General features: G+C 52.8%; 1 protein-coding gene across 2 annotated transcripts; it reads left to right on the plus strand.

The window, feature by feature from the left end:
* Positions 1-631: 631 nt before the first annotated feature.
* Positions 632-26,289, plus strand: SART3 (spliceosome associated factor 3, U4/U6 recycling protein). Of its 2 annotated transcripts, XM_075533352.1 has the most exons (19): positions 633-988; positions 6,544-6,670; positions 7,581-7,685; positions 8,590-8,774; positions 9,761-9,812; positions 10,595-10,719; positions 12,494-12,649; positions 13,255-13,393; positions 13,782-13,889; positions 14,434-14,511; positions 14,630-14,688; positions 16,414-16,523; positions 18,778-18,890; positions 19,706-19,782; positions 20,865-21,006; positions 22,573-23,027; positions 23,800-23,952; positions 24,642-24,832; positions 25,344-26,289. In XM_075533352.1, exons 1-19 carry the CDS (start codon positions 659-661, stop codon positions 25,519-25,521), a joined length of 2,883 nt encoding a protein of 960 aa, XP_075389467.1. In that variant the 5' UTR covers positions 633-658; the 3' UTR covers positions 25,522-26,289. The 2 variants fall into 2 exon arrangements, with proteins under 2 accessions (XP_075389468.1, XP_075389467.1); XM_075533353.1 differs by lacking the exon at positions 13,782-13,889 and having other exon boundaries at positions 632-988.
* Positions 26,290-27,202: the final 913 nt, after the last annotated feature.

The following is a 27,202-nucleotide window of genomic DNA, read 5'->3' on the forward strand; positions in this document are numbered from 1 at the left end:
GTGTGCAGGCTATTTTACAAGACAGGAAAACTCCGGTGTGCACCTAACACCTATTAGGCACTGCTCGGGGTAGCGCAGTGGGTAAAGCGCTGAGCTGCTAACCAAAGGTGGTGTGCTCAGCGCGCGGAAGATGTGGCAGTCAGCTTCCATAGAGACGGATGTTGTGAATTGCCAGTGAGTTCCGACCCATAACGGCCTTGTACACAACAGCACAAAATAGTGCAACCGATCGTTCCCAAGGCCTTGGCGTTGTCTGCGTTGCTGTGGAGAGTGGACCACGCGCCAGGTCACCGTAGGCAGTGTAATAATACATTTGTGCCCCACTCAAGATGGCGTGAAATCCTTGCCCGTCAGCACGCTCCCACCACGACTTCCTCTAGGGCCTCCACTTCCTGTGCGAAGACCCCACGTCTGCCCAACGCTTCGTCCGGACGTGTCCTGACGAACGAGTTTCTCTCTGACGGAATCTCTTCACGAATTTATAAAAGTGATCTGAGCTGCGCGTATTTATAGCTTCACCCCTTCCCACCTGACGTAGTAGCTTTCCTTTTGGTGGCGAGAACACCGAGGTTTGGGACAGGCGCGCGCCGCGGGCAGCCCCTGCTTGAGGCGGTCTTCGGCGACCGTACGAAGGACCCCACGTTCCTGGAGGTTCAAGATGGCGACGGCGGCTGCCTCCTCCGCGGCCGAGCCGGAGGTGGAGTCCAAGGCTGGGCCCCAAGTGGGAGCCCAGACGGACGGAGAGGAGGACAAGGTGAAGGACCCAGCGGCGCGGCGGAAGGTGCTGTCGCGGGAGGTGGCGGCGGCTGCGACGTGCAAGGCCGCGGGGCCGGCGTGGGATCCGCGGGAGGAAGGCGAGAGCGAGAGCGATGGCGATGAGGAGTACGCCATGGCTTCTTCAGCGGAGAGCTCCCCGGGGGAATACGAGTGGGAGTACGACGAAGAGGAGGAGAAGAACCAGCTGGAAATTGAGCGGCTGGAGGAGCAGGTGGGCGTCGGAGTGGCCAGCGGGCTCCTCTTCCTGGGCGGCTGGACCTGGGAGGTGCCCCTCCGTGACCCTTAGCGGGAATAAAGCGGTCGAGGCGGCCAAACCGTATAAGGTCATAGGTATTGGTAGGAAGAGTGGGCTTAGAACCAGCGAGGTTTAAGTTATTGAAGAAGGTACTGAACTAGTGGAAGAGGCGGGGGATAGAGGTCTGCCTGGCCAGCCTCTGAGGATGGGTGGGGCTGAGTTCAGAAGGTGACCCTGCAGGATGGTACTTGGCAGTTGACGGCAAGGTGAAAGGGAAGACAGTAATCCTACAAGAGGGGCACAGGACCCCACCCCAAAAAGAAGGGGACAGGGCGAGCCATTGGGAAGTTTGATAATACTGCTTAAGCTGGGTGAATGCAAACACGATGCTGTACTGATGTCAGCCCCACATCATTCACAATAAAAGGCTAAGAAGCAGAAAGGGACTACTGTGTTTTAAGGCGTGCTCAGGGATGGCAGAGCAGAGGTTGCGTGTGGACTTGGGAACCACCTTATAGTGTGAGTGTGGATATATGGCATTGGGAGCTGAGGATTGGGTCGGGGAGCAGCCTACAGGGGACGGAAGCAGTGGAGAAAGATAGACCGAGTCTCCCTCTCTTCCTTTGCTGGTCTCTCCTATTGGCCAACCTAACTGGAAGCTGGAAAGACCAGCAGCTGTGGACCACCCAGGGAAGGGCAGAGCAGGGAGGTCAGGTCAGACTGGTCAGCACGGGGACATTCTACAGATGAGGAAAGAGAGACTCAGAACAAGTGAAGTGATTTGCTCAGTCACTTGAAGTGGGATTTGAACTCTTCGAGGTTTCCTGTGGATCAAGATGCAGTATTAGGTGTCCTTCTGGCCCTGTGACTTGGTTGTAAAACTGTTATCCATGAGTGTAGCTTGTTCTGCTTGTCTAGAATCATGATCAAAGAATCCAGTTGGGCTAGGCAGGGGTTACCGTTTCTCCTTTTTAATGAGTGAGTACCGGTATGCTGAAGGCAGATTGAGTTTTGTATACCTTCAGCAAATGATCTCAGCATTCTCGGCAAGTCTTCAGATTTTTTAGCGCTGGGTCTTTTGATGAACCATTAGCTCACTTCGACCTTAATGATTTTGTGAGGTCATCTGTTGTAGTCGGAAGAGGAGGCTGGGAACCACCGAGGATGAGTGCTTGAAGAAGGTCCACGACTGTAGTGGAAGAGGAGGAGCAGGTGGAGGTCTGCCTGCCCTGCTAGGGGATGGTGGGTGGCCTGGAGCTCAGGAGGTCCCACAGGATGGTACCTGACAAATGGTGACTGGAGGGCCTCTGACCTGTCCTTTTTGTCCTACAATCTAGAAATGGATTCTTCCAAACCTCCCACCTCTTCCTAATGCCACTGTCTGGAAGTTCCTGCTTCAACTGCAGCTTAGTGATGAGTAACTTTCACACAGGCCTGTGAAAACTGCTGTAGTTGCGGGCGCCAAACTCGCACTTGTGTCTATTTCCTTCCGCTTGCTTGGTTTAGGGTTGTTTTGGTCTTTTTTGTAGAGTTTTGCAGTAGGAATTTAGGTTGATTTGCCATCTGTCCTCTTTTTTTTGTTAGAGCACAACTTACCTATTTCAAATTGTCAAAGCATTAGTATCATGTACAGTGTCTTAAGATAACTTGCCCTTGAATGGGAGCATCCTGTCCAGTTCTTTGAGGTCTACAAGACGTTATGTGAAAAATGTACCACCATGGAACATGATGCCTACTTCAGTTGAATGGGGAGGGGAGGGCCTGTGGGCTTTCTTGGTGGTTCATTGCTGCAGCACTGTCCTTCGGGCGGCTGAGGGAGCTTCATGTTTTCTTTAGACGTCATTCGGCGCCGGAGCTCTTGCAGGACAACTGTGATGCTGCAGGGATTCTGCCATTTTGCTGGCACCGATGTGGCTCTTGGGTCCACCCCTCCATTAGAACTGTTAACTCCATATTAATTTTTGTTACAAATCTTACAAAAGGGGGTGCTTCTGGGTATTTAGGTCTACATTCTATTTTAAGGCTGTATATCCGGTTTTCGTAAATTGTCCGAGCCCATGGTGGCTGCCATCTTGCGTCACTGTCGCTGGAAGGCCGGTTGGCCTCTTTCATAAGTGTTTGTCTAGTGCTGTCAGTTTCCCTCAGCACTGTTTTAGCGGCATGCCATTCATCTCGATGTTTCATTTCCATTCAGTTCTTTTATTATTATTATTTTTAAACGTTTTATTAGGGACTCATGCAACTCTTATCACAACCCATACATACATCAATTGTATAAAGCACATCTGTACATTCTTTGCCCTAATCAATTTCAAAGCAGTTGCTCTCCACTTAAGCCCTTTGCATCAGGTCCTCTTTTTCCCCCCTCCCTTCCACTCAGTTCTATGTAGTATTTAAAAACAAATTCTTTGCAGCTTCATGTTTGATCGATAATATTGTGGAAAAGTTAATGTTTAGAGACTGTTCTATTGCTGCTGCCTTCTAGTTTGATCTACTGTGGTAAGAACTTAGACTTTGTATGATTGCAGTTCTTTAAGATTGGTTGAAGCTGCTTTCTTGGTCCAGGATAGGGTCTTTCTTGGTCGGTGTTCCATGAACACTTGTGGAAAATGGGTGTTGTGCTGTTGTTGGCACTATGTGTTTGTTGTTGGTTAATGAGATTGGTGAGTTCTTCTGTAGCTGTGCTGACTTTATCAGTTACTGGAGTCCCTGGGTAGTCTAAACGGTTCAGTACTTGGCTGCTAACTAAGAGGTTAGAGGTTCCAGTCCCTCAGAGGTGCCCCGGAAGAAAGATCTAATGATCTATTTCTGGAAAAGCAGTCATTGCAAGTCCAGTGGAGCCCAGTTCCACCCGGACACACATGGGGTCAACAAGGGTTGTAGTGGACTTAAGGGCACTTGGTACTGGTGTTCGTTGCTGGGAGGAGGGTGTTGAAGTCTGCAAATTATGATTGCGGGTTCATTTATTTCTGCTTTGGGCTTGATGTGTTTTTTGCCACGTGTCCTTTGAGACGACCCTGTTGTATGGGATGAGGGGTCCAGGAGGTGTAGTAGTTAATACAAGGGGTTGCCAGCCACTGCTCCGGAGAAAAAGACTTTCTACTCCCATAAAGAGCTGCAGTCTGGGAAACTGACGGGGAAGATCGCGAGCCGGCCTTGTCAATTCTCTGTGAGTTGGAAGATCAGCTCTCTGGCAGTGAGTGTTTGTTTTGGTTGTATTGTTTGTTTCCTCTGTCGTCATCAGAGGTGGTGCACACACATTTTAGGATCCGTAGGTCTTTGTGTTGGACAGTTCATCCTTTCTTATGATGTAATATGTTTCTCTTTGATTCAAGTAATTGTCTTTGCTCAGAAAGCTACTTTATGTAATATTTAGCATAGCTATTTCTGTTTTTTTTCCCCCTTAATGTTTGGCATACCCTTCAATGGAGCCCTGATGGTGCAGTGCTTAAGCGCTCAGCCAGCTGCTCACCAAATACTGCCTTGAACCCACCAGAGAGATGCGCGATGGGAGGAAGATGTGACAGCCTGCTTCTGTCCGAGATTGACAGCCTTGAAAACCCTACAAGGCCGCTCTGCTCTGTCCAGTCGATGCTCTGAGTCAGAATCAGCTGGGTCTGGGTGGGTGGTGGTTTTCCATCCTTTCACTTGCAGTCTGCCCACGGTGTTGGATTTGCTGTGTGTTCTCAGTAGTCAGCGTGTTGTTGGGTTGTGTTTTTATTTCCAGTGGGCCAGTCTGTCTTTTTCAGAAAAAGTATCTTTCCACCATTTGCCTTTGAGGTGATGATGGAAAGGTTAGGAGGCTTCAGCCCTTCTCTGCTTTATTTCCTCCTTCCTTGCTTTCTCGTTCTGGTTCTTTCTCTCTGCCTTTTGCTGGATTCCGTCACATGCCCTAGGGCTCCTGCTAGAGTTATTGGAAGTGTTGCTCAGTATGTGTCTTTTGGGGAGTCTCCTGTTTGGGGTATTGCAACATGCGTACCTGCAACTTCACAATCGCAATCGACTGGCGTCTCGGTGTTTTACCCCGAGGAAGGGCCCCTGTGCGTTCTCCACTTCTGAATCTCCTTGTCGCAGGCACAGTTGATCTTCTTTGGGCTCAGGCCTCACATAGGCCCTAGGAACCTCAGGAGAAGGATCATCTGCCCTCCTTACCCACAGCCCATCTCTTGGGGGCCAAGTACTCCAAGATGTCTTTTTAAATAGCGTTTCCTTTCTCTTCAAAGGGCTTGCTTTTACCGTTCTTTAAGCACAAGTCGGCCAGTGCCACGTTCTGCTGGTGTGTGCAGATGTCTGTGTGCACACGCGCTACGTAGCTAGGTAGCAAAGCGGCTAGCAGTCTCACAATCTTCACATTCAGTGACTGTCGTTAACGACAGTCGTGGTGTTGGCATGCTGGGCTCACCCTTCGCCTGTAAGATGTTCCCGGGTTATACCATCACTTCCTTCTGCACACCCCTGCTAACCACGGGAAAACCCTGTATTCTAGAGACTTGCCTCTTTGGCGGGGGTGGGGGGAGTCCTGGTAGAGGAGTTGGTCACTCCTTGGGCTGCTAGCCAGAGGGTCAGCAGCTCGAAACCACCAACTACTCTCTACTCTTGAAGAGTTACAGTGTTGGAAGCCCCCACAAGGGGCAGTTCTCCCTGCCCTGTAAAGTAGCTATGAGTCGGAATTGATTCAGTGGCAAGGAGTTTGGTTTGTGTTTATAGATATTTTATATTAGCGAAATCGTAGCATAGTTGTCTTTTAATGATAGGTTTCTTTACTGTGCTTGTTTTCAAAGCTCGTGCTATTTAGGATAACATTTTAAAAAGCGGTTTTATTTTGAAAAGTTTCAACCACAAAAACGTTTTGATCTACGCACCACTCAGCTTCAACATTCTAGTTGCTCCAGTAGGAGCGTTCATCTTCTTTTGCTTTGGTTTTGTGTAGTAAAATAGGATTTGCTCTGCATGTGCTAAGCAGTGTGCAGAATCAGCCCTTTCTATCTTCACAACAGACTCATCAACCAGGAACCGTGTCATAGAGGAGGACATTGATGAGCTAGAAAACTTAATACCTTGCCTAAGGTCACACTCTTCTCAGTTGATTAATCGGTTTCTTTAGAAGCCCAAATGTGCTGTGATAGAAACCATAACAGATCAGGCAGAAGGAGCATAATAGTCCTTATAGAAATCCCCTGCCACTTGCTTGCTTCCTGAGCTCAGTTGCTGCCCAGCTGTCCCAGTGGCTCTCCTAAAACCCCAAACCAAACTCACTGCCATCGAGGCGATGCCGACTCACAGCGACCTTATAGGACAGGGTAGAACTTCCCCTCTGCGTTTCTAAGACTAACTCTTGATAGCAGTAGAAAGCCCCATCTTATTCCTGCAGGGTGACTAATGGTTTTTACTGCTGACCTTGAAGTTAGCAGCCCAGGACACTTACTCCCTCTGTTTGTGAGTGCTATTGGGTGGTGTCCCCGGTGGTGATGGAAGTGAAGCCATCCCGGTGATGGCGTTGCAGTGTCAGCTTTTGCCTCTTTCCCTCCTAGCTGTCCATCAACATCTATGACTACAACTGCCACGTGGACCTGATCAAGCTGCTCCGGCTGGAAGGGGAGCTCACCAAAGTGAGGGCAGCCCGCCAGAAGATGAGTGAGCTCTTCCCTCTGACCGAAGGTGAGGCTCCCTCCCTCCGCACAGAACGTGGCGTGGTCGTTACGGTAGTGGGGCCACTGCTTATAGGGCACTTGGATTCTCTAGTGTCCTAGGCAGCTGAAAACCTGGCTTTCAGAAGCCGTCCTTTTTAGTGCCTCGACTTGTGTGTGGCTGATTGCCGCTGTGATGGCTGAAGTCAGACCTTGAATCCTGATTTTGTCCTTACCTTAGGACAGCTATTGTGAGCTGGGCCCCTGCTCCCTCTCTCCCGTTCTAGTATTTGTGTCCTTAACCTGCTTTCTCACCCAGAGCACAGTGAATAAATTGCTTGCATCCGAGTGTCCTTGTAGTTGGATCTGCTGGAGGACCCAGAACCGACACGAGGGGCAGGAGTCAGACCGTGGTCCCAGGTCCAGCTCTCCTTTTCTCCACACGTCTCCCCCCTTTGCGTGGCTGCTGAGCACGGACTTGGTTATCAGCGTGCTTGGCTCATTTTGGGTCGCTCCGCTTCCTCCTCGTGTGACCTTCCGTAACTCAGGCCAGTAGTCCGAGAGTAGGTTTTCCCTGCAGTTAGCCGAGGCTCACAGTAGTTTCGCCATCCGATGGCGATAGGCAAGCATGCCTGCGTGCCTTACAGTGTGTGGATGGACGCCTGGCCGTTAATGGTGCGAGCACCTGCCACGAGGACTGTGTCAGGTGCAAAGAGAAAGTGCGCAAGTCCCTGGCAACGTGTAAGACGCCCACCGGGTGCCAGATAGGACTTTAGTGCATGGATCGTACCTGGAAGCACCAAACCCCGTGTGCTTGATCCAGGTGGCCGAGAACTGCTGGTGCGTGGGCTGGGTCGTGCGTTTGCTGTTTCGGCCTGGTGGTAAAGTCGGCTGCCCTTGGCTGGGCGCCATGGTGACGCCGGCCTCTGTCTGTCTTCCAGAGCTGTGGCTGGAGTGGCTGCATGATGAGATCAACATGGCCCTGGACGGCCTGGACAGGGAGCACGTGTACGAGCTCTTTGAGAAGGCCGTGAATGATTACATTTGTAAGTCACTGCCTGTTCTCTCTGAGGCTGCCCTGGCTGCCCCTGCTGTCACGAGGTGCGGGTGCCCAGACAGCGGAGCCTCATCTCATCTCAGACCTCTGAGAAGACAAACACGCGTGTTCCACTGCACGTTTGGTTTCATGATTTGGGTTGCCATCCCCCATTATAATGGCCTGCCCCCCTCTTCCTCCCTGGGGTCCTCGTTTCCATTTGCCTCATCTCTCCTGCCTCTTCTGAGCTGTGTTTTGGGCCAACCTCTGGCAAGATTTGAGTTCTGTTGTTATTTATCATTGTCTAGGGCAGCGGTTCTCAACCTGGGGGGTCGAGACCCCTTTGGGGATCAAACGACCCTTTCACAGGGGTTGCCCAATTCATAAAAGTAGCAAAATGACAGTGATGAAGTAGCAACGAAAATAATTTTATGGTTGGGGGGGGTCACCACAACATGAGGAACTGTATTGAAGGGTCGTGGCCTCAGGAAGGTTGAGAACCACTGGTCTAGGGTCTTTAAGTCAGGCGGTTTGGTTTTCAAATAGAAAGTGGAAGGAATAATTTCAGAGCCCCAGGAAGAGGCAGCCACGGCACGGAGAAGCCCCGGGTCCGCACTCGTTCCAGCTCCCCCAGTGGCTGGGCCCTTGCTTCCCTCTCACTGAGGGCTCTGAACGCCGAGCAGCCAGCACATTGCCATTGCAACTTTATTTATAGCATGAGTTTATATGTGACTCTCCAAAAGATTCACGTAAGAGCCTTTGAAACTGCCCTCTGTTCCCTGAAAAAACCCTCCCTCCCTCATTGCCATTGGCCTTAGCGAGACCCTGGAGGGCAGAGCGCAGCTGGCCTGTGAGCTTCTGAGACGGCCACCTTCACAGGGGCAGACAACTCACTGGACACTTGCCCGTTGCAGGCCCGAACATCTGGCTGGAGTATGGGCAGTACTCCGTCGGAGGAATTGGCCAGAAGGGCGGCCTTGAGAAGGTGCGCTCCGTGTTTGAAAGGGCGCTCTCGTCCGTCGGCCTGCACCTGACCAAAGGACTCGCCGTCTGGGAGGCTTACCGAGAGTTTGAGAGTGCGGTTGGGGAAGCTGCTCGGGTAAGGGCTAGTGGGGGCCGCTGGGCTGTGTGTGTGTGTGTGTGGGGGGCGGCTAGCTTCCGTTGGTTTGAAGGAGGGTTTTGAAGTGGAAGTCTCCAGATGAGTCTGGTGGCTCGCGTAGTCACAGGTGGGCAGTGATGTATGTAAATGCAGTCCCTTTCATGCCCTGGGGAGGCTGAGTTTTGTGAGTTAAAAGCTGGTGAGTCTGCAGTTTGTTTTCCAATAATTGAAAATCCCAGACTCTTAGTTGGTTCAGTGTGTGTAGATGTGCCTGTGGTCATCCGTCCCCCGTGTAGTTGTCATGGAGAAAGGACGCTGGACCCTCCTTCCCCACACTGCATCTCTCAGCTTTTGCGCATAACTAGGCCACTGTCAGGAGCCTCAGCCACAGCTCCATGGCATCAGTGGTGAGGAAACTGCAGCCGTGTTTCCGCTTCCCCCTGGGTGATGGTGCCACGCCTACCCACACCCCCTTTGCTGGGCATCTCGTGTCAAGCATGGCTCCTAAGTGGCCTCTGTTTCCCATTGTCGGGACACGTGCCCGTCCTCTGGACAGTCCTGTTCTGGGCAGTGACTCCAGCCTGTTCTGTCACCCCTATCAATGCCAGCTCCCCCAGGAACCCTCCATGACTGGCTCTTACCACAGCCACGAAACCCCCTGCAGAATGGCCAGTGCGGAATGCTCTTAAGGTTGTCTCGGCCTGCAGTGGCATTTGGAAAGGTCTCTCTCTCCTCGCAGCCTCCACAGTGGGAACACTTAGGCTGAGAGGGCATTAGTCTTTGCAGCTCTTTTAGCAGTGCCTACACTATTGCGTGTGTAAGTGGGCGGAGACTGGTTTTATTCCAGTTTGAACCGAAAATTGGTTGAAAAGATCTTTAGGGTGGGTCGAAGCACAGATGTCATGTCATTTACGCCTAATTTGCTTCTTCAGCCTGTAGCTGGCTTCCTTTCCCCTTTTGACTGGGAACAAACCTTTGATTCACAGCTTGAGAAAGTCCACAGTCTCTTCCGGCGGCAGCTGGCGATCCCGCTCTATGGTAAGAGGCACTGGCACGTCACCCCCGTGTTCAGAAGGCTGTGGGCACATCCCATAGCCAGACTTCCCCAGCTTCCAGGGGCATGAAGGGCTGCTGTTTTCATGCCCCTGGGACACTCGCTCGGGGCGGGAAGTTCTCTTGAGTTGTGCCAGTGCGCAAGAGTGCGGGCCGCAGGAGGACGAGAAGGCCAAACTCCCTGCCCCCCAGCTGAGAGCTCGCCACTGTAAGACCTGGTTGGAGAGCAGTGGGAATAAGCAAAGTGACACGCCCTGCTTTTCCTGGGGAATCGTTCCCAAGCAAGAGACCCTCTGTGGAGCCTTCTCTCTTGAGCAGTGGGGCTGCCCGCAGTCCTCTCTGTGCTTGGATGTGGCTGGTCGATGTCACCTCACCTGTGAGGCAGCACGGCATAGTGAGTGGAGCGGGAGCCCGGGCACCTGGCTTCACAGCTCTGCCCTTAGCTACTGTAGACCAATGACTGCCTCCCTCGGGGCCTCTGCAAAACGTGTCCTAATAGTACATCCTTCCTGGAGGGGGAGGACCAGCAAGTTCAAGTGGGGCAAGGGTTGGGACCCAGGAAGCACTGGCTTGCTGTTGTGTGGGTGGGCTTGCCAGGGACAGTGTTTTGAAGCAGACTCGAGGCCAAGTGTGGCCTCTGTGAAGAGCTTGGGGAGCCCTCTGGGTCTCAGATGGTGGGTGGAGCCTTGCACCTTCGGGTTCCTCTGTGTTTGGGTTGCTGAAAACCCGCTGGCAAGACCCACGGGACTGGATCCGTCTTTCAATAGATATGGAGGCTACCTTTGCAGAGTATGAAGAATGGTCTGAAGACCCGATCCCAGAACCGGTCCTCCAGAGCTACCACAAGGCGCTGCAGCAGCTGGAGAAATACAAGCCCTACGAGGACGCCCTGGTGAGTGAGTGAGCAGCCTGTCGGTTACGGAGCGAGTGTACACTGTGCACGGTGGTGATCATGATAATAACATCAGCATCTGTGTAGCCACCATCTTGGAGGAACAGAGCTCGCCAGGCCTTAGGCGCTCCGTGTGCTGCTCTCGGATATGGCCGCCTCCGGACTGGTGTGCCCTTGTATTTCTTTGTCGTTTTACCACTTGGCTCGCTCAGTTGGGTCTTCAGACTTTCTTGCCGTGCCACGGTACTGCCATTGGGTTCATGCACCGTGCTTGTGGGTTTGGGTCGGTGGGTCTCTCGAGTGTCACTGCTGTAACTGGGGCTCTGTGTCCCACCAGGGAGGTGTCCAGGCGGGTAGGGAGTTGGGGTGTGTAGTGCTGGTGAAGTGTGTGTGTGCTGGGTGGTAGGGCGCTGCTGAAGCTGGTTTCCAGGCTGTCAGTGGACCCTCCCTCGCACTAGCAGTAGTGTGCCAGGTGCTCTGGCTGACCTTGGCTGTTGACAGACTCGACCTTCCATCTCAGCTGGTCCGATGTGTCTGACAGCTTCTCCTTATCGTCTCCATGTGCATTCCCTTTATTTATCCAAGATGAAGTTGAGCATCCTTGTTTGGCTTATTGGCCACTTGGGATTTCCCCTTTAGTGAAGTGTGTCCTCAAGCCGCGGCCTGTTTTTCTCCCGGATGGAGTGTCTCTCCTAACAGACTGATGGGAGCACGGTATGCAGACCCCACCTTTAGTTGTTGTTCAGATGTTCCCCCCCCCGTGTGTGGCTTGTTTTCTTACTTGTTAGGACCATGTCTTTTTAAAAGCCTCTCTTTCGGGTGTCATTGGCTTTATTAATATTCTTATGGTTTGTGTTTAAGAAATTTCTTATTTTCTTTAAGTGTTTTACAGTTTTTATTTTTTCATTTAAGTTCCAAATCCACCTGGGTGTGATTGCTTATGTGGTGTGAGGCTGGGTCACCTGTGGAGTTTCAATCTGGGGAGCCAGGTGTTCCAGCATGAGTTTTGCCAAGACAGTTCCTCAGCTGTCACAGGTTAGCTGTCCATGTGTGTGCGGTCTGTTTCTGGGCATTCCAGTGCCTTCTACTGGTTTTTGTTGCATGGTCCTAACACGGTTCCCTCTCGGTAGGATGAGTCCCTCCACCTTGAACCAACTCAAGAGGGTCAATCCCGAGTTTCCAATCTGTGGACAAGGCCTAGTTCTCTACTTAGATCTGCTTGTCTCCCTGTCACTTCACTGCCTTGAAGACGGTGATTGTGAGGCTTTTAAGTGGCAAGAACTGTGTGCACGCGCGCGTGTGTGTGTGCATGTGCGTGTGTAGCTGCAGTTGCTCATCACGGCCGCCTCTAGCTCCTGCACGTGCGGTGGAGCCATCCAGCCCCGTTAGGATGAGGAGCCGGAAAGCTCTGCTTGGACTGGCTCCCTCGCTCAGCAGGCTCAGGATGTGAGTTGTGGGGAGCAGGCAGGTTAGCAGCTGTCTGTGGCAAGAGTGTTTCTCTGCTCCGGTTCCAGGTTGGCTGGAGAGTGCCGTCTCCTGTGGTCCAGGGATGGATTTCGAGAAGAGTTGGGAGGCCCGGGAGAGAGTTCCCCTTAAGAGACTCTGAACCACACAGGCTTCTGATTCCACGCCTCATTCGGTGGACCCCATTGTGCAGATGCGCTGGGAGGCGGAGCTGGGCGGTCAGGCTGGAGTTGAGCTTGTTGGCGGACTTGGGTGCGCCCAACGGCAGCCAGCGATTGGTTCCGTGCCGTGACTTTTTCATTTGCTGCAGTTGCAAGCGGAGGCGCCGAGGCTGGCCGAGTACCAGGCATACATCGACTTCGAGCTGAAAGTCGGCGATCCCGCTCGCATCCAGGTGGTCTTTGAGCGCGCCCTGGTGGAGAACTGCCTCGTCCCCGACCTGTGGATCCGTTACAGTCAGTACCTAGTAAGGTCATCTCTGCCCTCCTTTTGGTAAGGTTGTTGTTGTAAGCGACTCCGAGTGTCTTTCAAGGAGCAATAAATAAGAGCGGCAGACTGCCCCTCTCTCTGTCCCTGCTGCTGCTCCTCCCAGCTCACCACATTGGCCATGGTAGTAAGCCAGTCGTGAGCTGGAGGCCCGTTGGTGCACGGCCTTGTTATGGAGGACTTCATAGAATAGATGTTCCATCCCCTTTTGACTAGTTTGGGGGAGAATTAACATACAAAATAAGTAGCATAGTTAAAGTAGCCCTCCTCTTACCCAGCTTCAGTTTTTAACTCATGGCTAGTTTGATTTTATCTGTATTCTCAACTACGCCCCCACCCCCACCTCTGTATTAGCTTGAAGCAAACCCAGAAATCGCCTTGCATTGGGAAATAGCCATACAGGGCCCTTCATCAGCTCTTTAGGTTGCTATAGTCTGTAGACTCCCCTTGGACAACTGATTTGCTGCAGAAACGGTCTCACGAGAGCTTTTCTTACTGTCGCTCAATTGTGCTGGGAGCCGGTCTCATTGTGGCGGCTCTGACACGCCACCGAGTCCCTGCTGACCCTGGAATTCTCGCTCCCAGGACCGGCAGCTGAAAGTCAAGGACTTGGTTTTATCCGTACACAGTCGCGCTGTGAGAAACTGCCCCTGGACGGTTGCCCTGTGGAGTCGGTACCTGCTGGCCCTGGAGAGATATGAAGTTGACCATTGCACGATTGCGGGTGAGGCTGTTTCTCAGGGAGGACTCTTAAGTCGTGTGCTCCTGGTTGAAAGCATAGCGCTGCAGTGAAACTCGGCCATCCAGTTTTCCCTGAGTGAGACTCTGGGATATTGGGCATTAGTGAAAAACGGGCCATCAGTGGGGGTAAGCTGGGTTGGGATGTTGATGTCTTAATATGCTAATTACGGGGTTCTCCAAATGACTCGGACCCTGGGACGGACGGACTTGAGGCGAGAGGGCAGTGTTGGTGTCTCGTGGGGATGTCCCGTTGGGGCACTGCGCGCAGGCGTTTTCTTGTTGTAGCTGGCAGAGGTTCTTACCAGAGCCAGGGAAATGGCACACTGGCTTCTTGGTCTGCTGGCCACACATCCCGCCTTCTCTCGCTCTAGCAACCTTCGAGAAAGCTCTGAGTGCAGGCTTTATCCAGGCTACTGACTACGTGGAGATCTGGCAGGTGTACCTCGATTACCTGAGGAGGAGGGTTGATTTCCAACAAGGTGTGTATGCTCACCTGTCTCACCTCAGAGCTGAACTTCCCCTTACCCTGCCCCGTGGGGCTGGTGCAGACTGGTCCCTGAATATGCTTCTCCCTAGAACCCTGAGTGGTTTTCATCATCAGCTGTCGTGCAGCTCATTGTCTCTCATTTCTGTACAGCTAACGAGTTACCTAAAAAAAAGACTATAGGACAGCTTGTCCTGATCGTGCCCATCCCTGCCCTCTGACCCACCCGGAGCAACTCAAAAATCCCATCTAACTTGTACTTGCACATTCAAGTCAGCTACACTTAGTCATCCAGTGTGGCCCTGGCTGGGAGAGCCGTGTTCCTCTGTGGTCCCACGTGGCTCTGTGCCTGTGTGTCATCATGCTGTCCACACTGCCCCTGGGGCCTTTCTCCCTGTGATGGCAGGGGCAGGGGTCTAGTTGCAGTGCCCCCGGCACGATGCCGGTGTGTCACAGGCTCCTAGGCGAGTACAGGGTGGGGGTGAGACCAGCGAGCCACGTAGGTCCCGGAAGCTGGACCACTTTTGCCTTTCTGACAGACTCCAGTAAAGAGCTGGAGGAGCTGCGGTCCACGTTCACCCGGGCGCTGGAGTACCTGAAACAGGAAGTGGAGGAGCGTAAGTGCTGCGTGAGCCTGGCCCTGCCACCTGCCTTGGCCGATTGGCCTTGTCTGCCCAAGCCTCGCCGATCTCCCTCCCCAGCCTTTCCATTGGTGACTCATTCTGTTCTCTGAAGGTTTCAACGAGAGTGGAGACCCAAGCTGCGTGATCATGCAGAACTGGGCGCGGATCGAGGTACGTGCTCCCGAGGGCGATGGCTGGGCTCAGCAGGGACATTTGTCTAGCTTCCTGCACATTCCAGGAGCTCACACGTGAGGGGCAGGCCTTTACTCATCCAGGAGACTGCACTCACTATTGGCCAGGCACTTGTCTAGCTGTGGTGGGAGAAAGATGAGGCTGGCCACTCCATCGATTTCCAGGCCTGGAAACCCCTTAGCGTGTGTGAGCTGGAATTGACTCAGTAATAGTGTTTGTCAACTTTGGTTTTGACGGGCTGCTCCTGGAACAAGATAGACCTGGTCCCCACACTGTAAGTCACGCTGTGACCTGTAGTTTACAGTTTGTAATCACTGGACCCAGGGTTGTAAAATTCTCATCTGGTTTCCTTCTCTGAGGGCAGGTGGGCTGGAGAAACCACTGATGGAGGGACTGCTGCGTGTTTCGGGAAATTTCTGGATAGGATGCTTGTCATGACCATTTTAACCAGGAAACAGGGTCAGAGAGCGTGTGCCGCTGAACTAGTAAGTGGCAGAGCCAGGCTTTGATCCCCAATCGGTCTTTCTCTACTTAATCCCCTCCCCTCCGGTCCCCACACACTCACAAAAAGTTGAGTTGATGCTTCTCTTCTTGCCTGTGTGTCAAAGTAAACCCCTCTTACAGAGTGTCAAGCCAGTACTGGTAGGGCCTTGGGCTCCCAGGGTTGGTTCTCAGTAGTGATTGGCAGGGAAACAGTCAAGACTTTCTGGAACCCCGGCATTTACAGGGAGTCTTTTTTTTTTTAATCCCTTTTTTGAATTCGGTGATGGTTACAAAGCAGATCAATTTTCCAGTCCATAATCCCTACACATTGTTTGGTGTCGTTGCTGGCCCTCCCCACCATGGGCCATCCCTCATGCCAGCCCTCCCTGTGGTCCCTCTTGCCTCCTAACCCTTCTGAACTTCGCCCTGGGTCACTGCTATTCTCTGCTCTCTGATGGTTGATCAGGCTCAGATGTGGCGTACGCTCCCTAGTGTTACTGTTCCTCTTGTGGACCTGTGTATCGTTGGGCGAAAAACTGAGCTGTGGGGGTGAATTTTGTTCTCCAGCTGGAGGGTAGCAACAGGCCACGCCATGAGGTTCTATTCATCTAACTAGAAAGTCCGGTCTCTTCAATGTTGAGTTCTATTCTACGTTATTTCCTACTCTATCCCGAACCTTCTTATTGGTAGTGGTTCTTTTCAGAGAGGTTGGTAGTGGTGCTGGGCCCCGTGGAGGTCGATCTCGGGGTGGTGAAGAAGGTCCGCATAGCCGTTAGTTCCCAGGATGTGTGTGTTTTTCCTCACTCTGCCCTGCTCCCCGAAGTAGCATGCAGAGCACTGTCTTTGTGGGCTCTGCGACTCCCCCTCAGGTGTTTGGTGAGAGCGTAGCTAAGGAGGTATCAGAACGCTGCCCCTGCTTGCGCTACCACATTTATGGTTGTGTTTGCAGCAAAGGTAAGTACACAGACCGGATATGCTTGTGTTTACGCCGTTTTCCAGCACATTGTTAATGCAGTTTTTGTGGTAAAATTAGGTGCCTCGGCTGATACTCGGCCGGCTTATACTCGAGTACGTATGGTGCACGTATATCCTCTGTCAGACCTGTATGTATTTGTGGATGTGCTCCCACTGACTGCCGGGAGGGAGTCTTTTTGTATGTATCTGCAGGTTCGTGTTAATGGGTTAGGGCCTCTCATCACTGAGCCTGCAAATTCGTTTTAGGCTCGACTGTGCAAGAATATGCAGAAAGCCCGGGAACTCTGGGACAGCATCATGACCAAAGGAAATGCCAAGTACGCCAACATGTGGCTTGAGTATTACAACCTGGAAAGGTAACTGACCGCGTGGGGGAGGGGTGCTTCACAAGGGTTTCGGTTTTTGTACATTCGTGTCTATTTTGGCTTCTTTTAAAAAAATGTCTTGCTTTGCCTACACAAGAACCAAGCGTTTGAAAGCAGAGCTAACAGTTCAACAGCTCAGCACTTACCGACCCAGACACACGCACAACCACCGTTAGTTAATGTCCTTGAGGCTCCTCTTTACATCTCTCTCCTTGTGTGTAATTGAAAATGCAATCAATGTATATGTTGTACATCTTTCAAGCTGTTTTAATAATGGCATTCAGAACATAGAGAGGCAGTGAACATGATCAGCTGTTTGATTCGGTATGTCTTCAACATTGCATGTCGCCAAATACATTTCTACACTGCCTTTTCCCCTTTTTGAATATTTTAGTTTTTCCGAGATTTTAAAACTGCTTTCTAGATTGGAAAGTTGGACGTTAAGGGAAATATGTGATAGAAGCGGACGTTTTCTATACTCCCATCCCGAGAGATGACCATTCTTGCAGCTTGTTGCTATTCCTCCTGAATGGTGCCTTTACAGACTCATTTATCCTCACAGCAATTGTGAGACTCGCAAAGGGCTTTCGTGTCTTAACCTTTATTGTATTAGAAAATTTTAAGAAATATTTTAAAATTTCATTTCAAAATAACAGTAGTAACTCCTTTGCATCTAACACGAATAGCACCTATTTTCTAAACCCCTAACATGTAATGAGAAAAGTGGTAGAGGTTTGAGTTTTTGCCAATATTTTTAGTCTCTTTTTAAAAATAGACACTATGCAAATACCTTCAGCTTACACTGGTCGGTTCCCAGCTCTGCATTTACCGTTAGTTGTGTGCTGTGCTGTTTTGTTGAAGAACGTGAAGAGTGTTTGGCCTTGCAAAGGTAGGAAGTTAGAAATGAGAGTAGTTCAGTAGCCCTCTTAGATCATGTGGGTCATTCTTTTATACTGTGTCCAACTCACCAAGTGGTAGTTTTTAAAAGTTGGTGGCTCTGTGGAATCCGAGACCAGATTGGTGAATTGTCCAGGCTATGTTCCATTCATACCCACTGGTTTGTTTGCATTTTGAGTAAATCTTACCTATGGCTGAGCCTGTAATATCTATTTAATGCATTTGTCATTTGGAAACACTGAGTTAAGTATTCTTCCAAATGTTGAGATTTTGTTAGAACAGTGTGTTTTGTTTTGTTTTTTATAATCACATTAATTACACACACCCACTGATCTCAGTGGAAAACTCTTAAGTAGGAAGCATTCAAACTCTCCGTAGCAGATACAAAGTTTTCCAAAATTGAAATTCTCCCTTGAAAGCTTGAATCTTCCCGCTGGCAGCAAATCCACTGGGTGGTTTTCCCTGACACGACAGATTCCCTTCGCTCATGGTTGAGCCAATGCGCCCACGTGAATGCCCTTAGCTGGTCAAGCCACCTGTTCCTGCAAGCAGACATGCGCTCTCTGCGCAAACTGGCCGGCTCCACGCACCGCGTGGGACGCCTGGCCCTTCGCTGAGGTTCTCTGGTCCGCGGCAGACTCGGTTTGTGCTGACTTGCCATTTGCCGTGGGATCATGAGAACAGTGTGCCGGGTCTTGATCCCGCCTAAGGGGCACCATTGCTTCCACGCTTAACAAAGCGTTCTGATCTGGCCGGCCACCAGCAGAGGGCCTCGGAGGGGCCCCTGTGAGCACGTGCTTCCGATTCTGAGACGTGCTGCTCGGGTTCTAGAGTGGTCCTGAGGTCGAGTTACGAACCCTCTGTGTTGACACAAACTTCTAGGCGGAAATGAGGACACGCTGTATTCTAACTGATGCACAGTACTTACCTGTGTGTCCGTCCCTTGTTGGCGCACACAGATCCGATGGGCAAGCTTGTCGGCATATGCTGTATGTTAGCGCATCCGCTGCCCTGGTGGGTCTGGGCCCCCGTCCCCCCTCCAGGGTGCTGCACGCCCAGAGTTGGAAAGCAGACTTGTTAGCAAGGCCGAGTGCTGCACTCCTTGCTCCTTGGCGCCCTGCCTGTCTAAGGAAAGGATGTTTCGGGTTCTGACCATCGGGTCTCGGGTGTTAAGAAGGAGCAAGCGCTCCAGCAGTGCTGGTGCCAGCAGCTGTGCGTGGTTCTTGTGCTGGTGTCTCGCACCTGTCAGAGCGCTCGGGCCCTCGGCCCTGCCTGTGGGAGAAGGCGGCGGCCTCTTCCTCTGTGAGCCCTGGTGGCAGCAGCTGTTTGTTTTTGTTTTCCACCCTAGGGCGCACGGGGACACCCAGCACTGCAGGAAGGCTCTCCACCGGGCCGTGCAGTGTACCAGCGACTACCCGGAACACGTCTGTGAAGTGCTGCTCACCATGGAGAGGACGGAAGGTGAGCGCTCCGTGCTCGCTCTGCGCCTGGCCACATCTGACCGGTGTCTTGTAGGCACTCTGGTTGGAAGCCCCTGTCAGGACAGGCTGTTCTCACAGCCACACGGTGTCCAGAGTGTCACCTCGTGCTCTGCTGGCTGAGCCCTCCCACAGCTCTTGTCGGATCTTTGTGTGCGAACAGGCTCAAGAGGGCAGATGTTCTCATAATCGTGGGGTTCGAGGGGCTGCCCTGCCCCTTGTAGGAGGTTCAGCACCACACACACGCACACACACACTCCGGTGTGCTGGCACCCATCAGTGTCTTCCTCTGTCTTGTCAAGGGCAGGTTGAGAACCCTCCTTCAGCACAGTGGCGCAGGAGCCTGCAGGCAGCCGGCTGAGAGACACAGACAGACGCTTGGGCATCTGCTTGGGCATTTGCTTGGACATTACAGTGTGAGGCCACAGCCTGTGGGTTTCAGTATCACACCAGGACATAGACAGCAAGGACAGGACATGTCCCAGCAAGGACAGAGTACCTCTCTGAACTCCTAATTCTTTTAATTTTAACACCAGTGTTTTGTTGGGTTTTAGTTTCCAGGTCTCCTTTCGGAAGGCACAGAGGCAGCTTAAGCCTGAGAAGATTATTTGAACTCTAATCTCAAGCCTCTGCTAATGACCGCTCTTTAAAAAAATGGGGAGCTGGCTGTCCTGCCCCTTGCTGAGGGGGAGCGAGTGTGTGTGTGTGTGTGTGTGTGTGTGTGTTAGTTAAAGAAAATCACTTACCCCATCCCTCCGAAACCCGAGAAGTGAACATGTGCTTTCTTCTTCCATCAAGGGACATTAGAAGATTGGGACATAGCCGTTCAGAAAACCGAAACGCGGCTAGCCCGTGTGAACGAGCAGAGGATCAAGGTAACGAGGGCCTTGGACTCGCCAGCAGCATTTTTGTCTGCGTTTACTATGACTTCTTGTCTGAACCTTTTAGGGTTTCTCAAGTGTCTTTCCTGAGAACGGGTTAATTACCAAGTACTTGAAACAGGGTGACATCTGGTGTGCTGCAGTCTTTGATTGTTTGATGCCTTTAGCTTCCACAGTCAGTGTTCTTGTGGGGGAGTTTTGCTTCTGATGCTAAAGAATGAAAAGGGCCACCCAGGTCCTTATGCACAAGTGACAAGAAGTCTCACTTAACGCCCCAAAATAACTTGGGGCCCCGGTGACGCAGTGTGAGGTGCTATTAAAAAGCCAAGGACTTGATCTGTAGAAGTGTAGTCATAATAAGGCTAGGTGAGCAGGGCAGCGTGGGCCTGTCCTGGTTTTATTGAGGTCTCAGCATGTGGGCACGGGTCTCTTATTGACCCTAGTGGTGCAGGGGTTAAGCACTGGACTGCTAACCCAAAGAAAACCAAAAACCAAGCTGATGCCCACTCATAGTGACCCTGTAGAGCAGAGTAGAAATGCCCTGTGAGTTTCTGAGACTCATTCTTAAGGGAATAGAAAGCCCTGTCTTTCTCCCGTAGAGCAGCTGGTGGTTTTGAACTTCGGATCTTGTGGATTGCAGCCCAATGTATAACCCACTACACCACCAGGGCTCCTGTTAGTCAGAAGGCAGATCTATAGCTTCAGCCAGTGTTTCCTAGAGTGTAGGATCTTGCCCCCGGGGGATGCTGGAACCATCTACAGATACCTACCCTTTACTCTGGATGTTGGGCTACAGTGCAGAATTAAAGAATTGCCAGGGTGACATTTTTCCTGCAAAGGGGCTGGTAGGGGGACACACACTGCCCCCCTGTCCCCCTGGGGAAGAACGCCGTGGCAGTGGCAGTCTATGCCTGTAAAGGTTGCAGCCTTGTAAACCCCATGAGCCCGCTCCACTCTGCCCTGGAGTGTTGCTGTGCCTTCAAAATGAGCCTTCACTGCCTCCGTCCCCTCCTCAAGACAGTTGGGTACACCTCATGCTGTGACACCCAGTGATGTGTCCATTATCTTTTGTCTAGGCTGCGGAGAAGGAAGCCGTCCTGGCGCAGCAGGAAGAGGAGAAGAGTGAACAGAGGAAGCGGGCCCGGGCCGAGAAGAAAGCCCAGAAGAAGAAGAAGAGCCGAGCCAGTGAGGATGCAGAGAGAGAGTGGGGTGACGAAGGTAACGCTTGGGCGAGGCATCGTGGAAACTCTCAGGCTGTAAGGCTGCTGCTCAGACAGTACTGAGAGCTTGGTGTCTCCCCAGAGGCTGGAGGGAGGCCTGCTGCCCCACCCCCTCTCTAGGGTGTATGTCTTGCAAACTAAGATGGTCTTCTGTTAAACTCAGGAAGCTTGTTGGTCTCAACTCCGCGTGATCCTGTCGGGCAGGGTAGGACTGCCCCTGTGAGTTTCCCAGGATGTAACTCTTGATGGGAGTAGAACTCCTCATCTTCCTTCCTCGGATCCGATGGTGGTTTTGAGCTGCTGACCTTGAAGTTAGCAGCTCAACATGTAACCACTATGCCACCAGGGCTCCTCTTGGTCTTTGTAAAGCTTGATAAAAACCTAAACCATTGCTTCCGTTTGGACGCAGTAGTTCTCAGTAGGGCTTCCAAGGCCATCAAATCCTTGCAGGAGCGGGCAGCCTCGATTAAACTCAGGACACTGTTGGGATATTGCTGCCTACTGTCCTCATTCCCCATTCCTCAGCCGAGGCCCTTGTCCCTGTAGCAAAGGCCCTTCATAGCCCGAGGCTTCCATTTGAAAACTCATGGTCTTCTGGTGTCAGTCTGGCCTCATCCTCAGTCTTCCTGTGACTCTTGTGACTTTTGCCCTCTGGGAGAAGACAGGCCCTTCGTCCTTAGCGCTCCTTAGCCTAGTTTGTCCAGGTGTTCCTAGTCAGCCCACATGTCTGACCGCAGGGACCCAGGAATGACGCTGGGTCCTTTTCACTGCCTCAGGGCAGGTGATTTTCATTTGTCCCTCATCAGAGCAGAGTGGGGCCCGTGTGACCCTGTGACCACAGTGCTGTGTCCCTGGAATGGACCAAAGAGGGCACCTGGAGCCAGCTGGGTCAGAGACCGTAGGGAGGACGTGGTGCATGCATCAGCATCTCAGGCGGAGGAAGGGGGTGTCCAGTGGGAAAGCGCATGGGGAAGCCCCACAGTCTGTGCTGTCCCTGAGCAGAGGGCGGGGCATGTGAGGCTGCAGCAGCAGCAGCAGGCCCGTGTGCTCCCCAGGCCCACAGGGCTGCTCTGGACGGGTCTGTCAGTAGGTGGCTCAACTTAAGTGTCCACAGTGACCCCGCCCTGGGCAGTGCTGAGAGTGCTGCGACCCCAGTGCTGGTGAGCTTTCTTGAAGGACCCGAGGCCGGGCTAGGCTAGTCCTTGGTATTCACTCAGAGGTCGTGACACCCGCATGTTAGTCATCTGGGTGCTGCAACAGGTTCCACCCTGCATCTGCTCTCGGAACTTCCCAGAGAGGGGTTCTGGAATGTGCCGCTGACGTGTGAGACCCTCTGGGCAATGGAGCTTGGTGGTTTCAGCCCTTCCCTGTGACTGAGCCTGTTACCCTGCATTCCTTGGGGCCCAGAATGACGCAGGACTGGTCTGCTCGGCCTGTGCCTCGTGTCTGAGGGCTGTTTTCAGTGGGCGTTAGGGTCCAGAGGAACAGAACCACCATCGCCCCGTAAACGTGTCCAGCAGCTTAGAGCCCTCCGTCACTGCTGCTTTCCTTGTGAACCCTGCAGAGCAGCCCTCCAAACGGCGGAGAGTTGAGAACAGCGTTCCTCCTGCCACCACTGCACAGGGCGCAGGCACGGAAGCAGAGCTCCCTGGGCGGAGGGCCCCTGTGGAGGTCGGCCCCCCTTCCAAGCAGAAAGAAAAGGCCACCGCCCTGAAGAGGGACATGGCCCGGGTGCCCCACGACAGCAAGAAGGATGGCATCACCGTCTTTGTCAGCAACCTGCCCTACAGCATGGCCGAGCCGGACACGAAGCTCCGGCCCCTCTTTGAGGCCTGTGGCGAAGTGGCTGAGATCCGCCCCATCTTCAGCAACCGCGGGGACTTCCGGGGCTACTGCTACGTGGAGTTCAAAGAAGAGAAGTCGGTCCTGCAGGCCTTGGAGCTGGATCGCAGCAATGTGGAGGGGAGGCCGATGTTTGTCTCCCCCTGTGTGGACAAGAGCAAGAACCCAGATTTCAAGGTATGCTTGTGGACACAGGCTGTTGGTGACAGACCACAGTGGACGCTGTGGACGCTGGAGCCCAGCAGAGAAGGAAATCGTTTGTTTCCCGCCAGGTTGTAGGTTCCCAAATAGATTAGGAAAACAATCACTGGGTGCCCCGGCAAGGAAAAATTCCTGTCCCCCATCATCGAAGACAAAGTGTAGGATCTGCAATTCCAGGCTCACCCCGCACTCCCCCCCCTCCACCCCAGGGTTACTCTCCCATTTTGGGAAACGCTGCACTGGAACCCGTGACTGAAAGCTAGCAAGGCGGCACCCTGCCAGAGCTGGGCAAAGCGGGTAGTGCAGGCATGCTCCAGCTGTCACGGTTTTTCCTGCCTTTAGACTGAATGGAGGTTTCGTGTGATTGCAGGAACTAGGATGTCTGACTGGCCTCGTGGCCTGGCCACTTGGAGCGTGTATTAGCTGGTTTGACAGCGATGAGATGAGTTACAGTAATGTCCACCTCTATGAAATGCTCTGCCGCCTTGAGACTGTGCTAACCGTTTGACACATGGCGTCACCGAGTCCTCCCCACGCTCAGATTCTTTCCATTCTCATAGACGAGGAAGTTGAGGCTTAGGGAGGCGGAGTGACTTGCCCAGGGTGACCCATTAACTAAGTGACACTGGCAGCCTGGACTTTGCTGCCTTGGCAGGGCAAGTTCAGGTGGATATGCTGGGACCGAGCAGGTGGTGGGGGTCCGGCAGGGCCCAACTGTGACCTACCCCTCCTTCCTGCTCCCCGACAGGTGTTCCGGTACAGCACTGCGCTGGAGAAGCACAAGGTGTTCATCTCGGGGCTGCCGTTCTCCTGTACCCGAGAGGAGCTGGAGGAACTCTGCCAGGCACACGGCACTGTGAAGGACCTCCGGCTGGTCACCAACCGGGCTGGCAAACCCAAGGTTGGCATTGGAGGCCAGCTTGGCTTCTCCATCTCCTGGGTGACGTCTTCCTGGAGGGGTGCCGGGTGCTCTGCTCAGAGCGATGAATCATTGGGCTCTGCTTGCACCCGGAGTCCAGTTATCCTGTTGGCAGCTGATCGTCCTAAAAGCGAATAAGGCATTTGACAAACCACATCCCGAGCATCCAGGGGCTGTGCTGTGATCCCTGGCTGCAAAGCCTCTTGGGCTCTGGCCAGACCCACATGGCACCTGCCCTTCTAGCATCTTCCTCTGCTTTCTTCCTTCTCACTGGGCCTCCAGCTGTTTTCCTGAGGCCTCCCAAGAGTCCCTTCTGGTTCCAGGTCCCTTTGGGCCTCCTCCCACCCCCCTTTCCTCCTGGGCGGCCTCCTTGGAGTCTTTAAGCCCTTTGCAGCCCTGGTGAGCAGTGGCTCTGCTCTCCCCACTGAGAACCCCCTGCTGCTAGTTCCCCTCTGATTGCTTGCACTCCCCTATGTTTCCCTTCCCGCATCTGTCCCCAGGTCCAGAACTGAGAGAGGCTTTCTCCCCTTACGGTCGGGAGGCAGGCGCACAGGAAGTGCAGTAGGGCAGGGGTAAACCGAGAGCAGAAGGCAGGCAGGTCGAGGGCAGTCTGGAGCGCTGGGCTGTGGCCAGGTCCCGGATCCCCGCCACTCTGCATTCTCCTCCTTCAGGGCCTGGCCTATGTGGAGTTTGAGAACGAATCCCAGGCGGCGCAGGCCGTCCTCAAGATGGACGGCATGAGCGTCAAGGAGAACGTCATCAAGGTGGCGATCAGCAATCCCCCTCAGAGGAAAGCTCCAGAGAAGCCAGAGGCCAGGAAAGCCCTTGGGGGTCCCCTGGTGCCGCGGCAGATCTACGGCGCGTAAGTGTCTGCACGCTTGGGCCCGGCTGGGGTGGGGCCGCCCCATGGAGCCTGCTCTCCGTGCTGCCCTTGCTGGCTCAGTGGGGAGGGTGGGCGGAGCGCAAACTCAAGGAGTGTAGACCGTGTTTATAAAGTCGCTCTTTGCTGATTGAATGCAGTGTGTGCTCTCCAGAATCACCTACAACAAACTCATTGGTCTCCTCCTGTGAAACCGAGGCTCTTTGCCTGGCAGGGACCAGACAGCACAGTTGTAAGGATCGTGGCCTGATTGCAAGACTGGCCATTTTATCCACTGCCTGTGACCCTAGCCTTGCTCCGATAGGGAGAGCTCCACTTTGTCATCGAAACAGCGGAGGCGGGGGTGGTGTTATCCTTCTTGCTTTCTGCTTTCCATCTTTTACGTTCATTTCAGCACCGTTAGGCCATACTGACCAATCTTCACCAGTTGGTCGGGGGCAGCGGCCCTTGGCGTCTCATCTCTAGAGGCTACCTTCCACGTTTGCTTTTGCAGGCGGGGGAAAGGAAGGACCCAGCTCGCTCTCCTGCCTCGGGCCCTGCAGCGCCCGAGCACTACTGCCTCCCAGGCCGAGAACGGCCCTGCCTCGCATCCAGCAGACGCCAACGCCACCCAGGCAGAGGCGCCCAAGATGTCCAATGCTGACTTTGCCAAGTTGCTTCTGAGAAAGTGAACGGGCCTCCGCCAGAGAAAAGAGATGCCTTACTTGACTTCGTCCCGGTTCGGTTACCGAGCCATGTGCCGGACCTCGGGCGCTCCCTGCCCTCCGATGAGACTGAAGGGGAGGGCTGTTCCCAGGCAGGAGGTGGAAACGTTCCCTCATATTGAGGGCAATGGGAGGAGGAGGGTCACGCTGCAGACTGGGCACAGGGTCTGGTTTCCGAAGCTATTTTTGTCTCAGAGTGTGAGCCTCAGAAGTGAAACCTGAACCCAGTTCTGAGGCTGCTGGTCCCTGTGGAAGACACCTGTCCTACACCTGTGCCCATCGTTCTTACTTTGTAAAAGACAACACAACCGATGTTAGCAATTCACCACAATGGCCTATTGTAGTAAAGGGGTGGGGACAAGGTGGGAATAAAGGCGCTGTGCATTTTTATATCATAGATTTGTAACAACATGTCAACACGTTGTGTTTCCTATAAGCAAAACACCAGCCCCGGTTTTCAGAGGAATTCTGTAGGCCGCTCTAGGTGGACCATGTTTCTTGGCCTAGTAACCAGTGATCCCTGTTTGTTCGTCTGACTAGTGAGTGTCGGCCCTTTGGTTTCCAGTAAATACCATGTCCTGTACGAAGTTCAACTCCTCCCCGTTCGGCTTTGCTTAGGAAACGGGAGCTTTCTTAGGACCTCTTGCCGATCGGTACTCAGCTGGTCATTCACGTGTTGGATTTATTTTGCTCAACCGAATAGACGTGTAAATAAAGGCTGTTTTGTAAGTCGTTCTATTGTGACTTTCTTTCAGTGTGGCTTGTCGTCTTCAGTCGTAAACCTAGTGGGAGGGCATTTCTACCCCATCCCGGAGCGACCAAGGAAGATTTTGAGAGCATTGCTGGTGGCCCAGCTGGGGACGGTTCAGTTTACTAAGGCACGGGACGGAATCTATGCCATGGAAACCGACCCCAGATTTGTTTCTTAAAGTATTTACACATCATTGGTTGTTTCTTTAACTCACTGTGACTTGGGTGAATCTGGTTTTCTATTCAACAATTCACATACATGGTTTCTGACTGCAGCCCCACCATGGTGGAGCAGCGCTTCCTCCACATCTCCGTTTCACACATTCCGTTTGTCCTTTCCCAGCCTTGCCTGCCTGCCGAGCTTTATCCCCAGGCAAGCTGGGGCCCTTTGACTCTTGTTGGGTTGACTGTCGTAAGCAAGTGCTGCCTCCCAGGTGCTGTTCACTGTACAGACCTGTCTGTCTGTCTATCTGAAAACTTGGGTGGGGTAGAGGTTGGTTTGTACAGTTACCTGGAGGATGTCTAAGGGGTGTAGGCTTTAGGGCTCCACCGGGCTCTAGCAGATCAGCAAGTCTCCTCCTCTTTGGGATAACTGTCTCACATTTCCCCTACTCTCCAGGATCTCGGGTTTGAGCGTTGGCAGCATGATAGGCAGACCACAAAGGGCGGTGACTTGAGATGCACCTTCTAGTAAGGTTGCTTCCCAGCTTTATCTTGTCCCAGCATAACAGATCAGTCCCTCCCAAATGGGGAGGGGCCACACAGGCGCAAACTTGGGTCAACACCACAAAATGGAGGACTGGCTTCAAATGAAAAATACTCAATGACATGAAGTTAATTCCAACTCGGGACAGAGTAGAACTGCCCCTGTGAGTCTCCCAGACAAAATCTAATTTTG

The sequence above is a fragment of the Tenrec ecaudatus genome, chromosome 16, assembly GCF_050624435.1.
Source record: "Tenrec ecaudatus isolate mTenEca1 chromosome 16, mTenEca1.hap1, whole genome shotgun sequence".
NCBI lineage: Eukaryota > Metazoa > Chordata > Mammalia > Afrosoricida > Tenrecidae > Tenrec > Tenrec ecaudatus.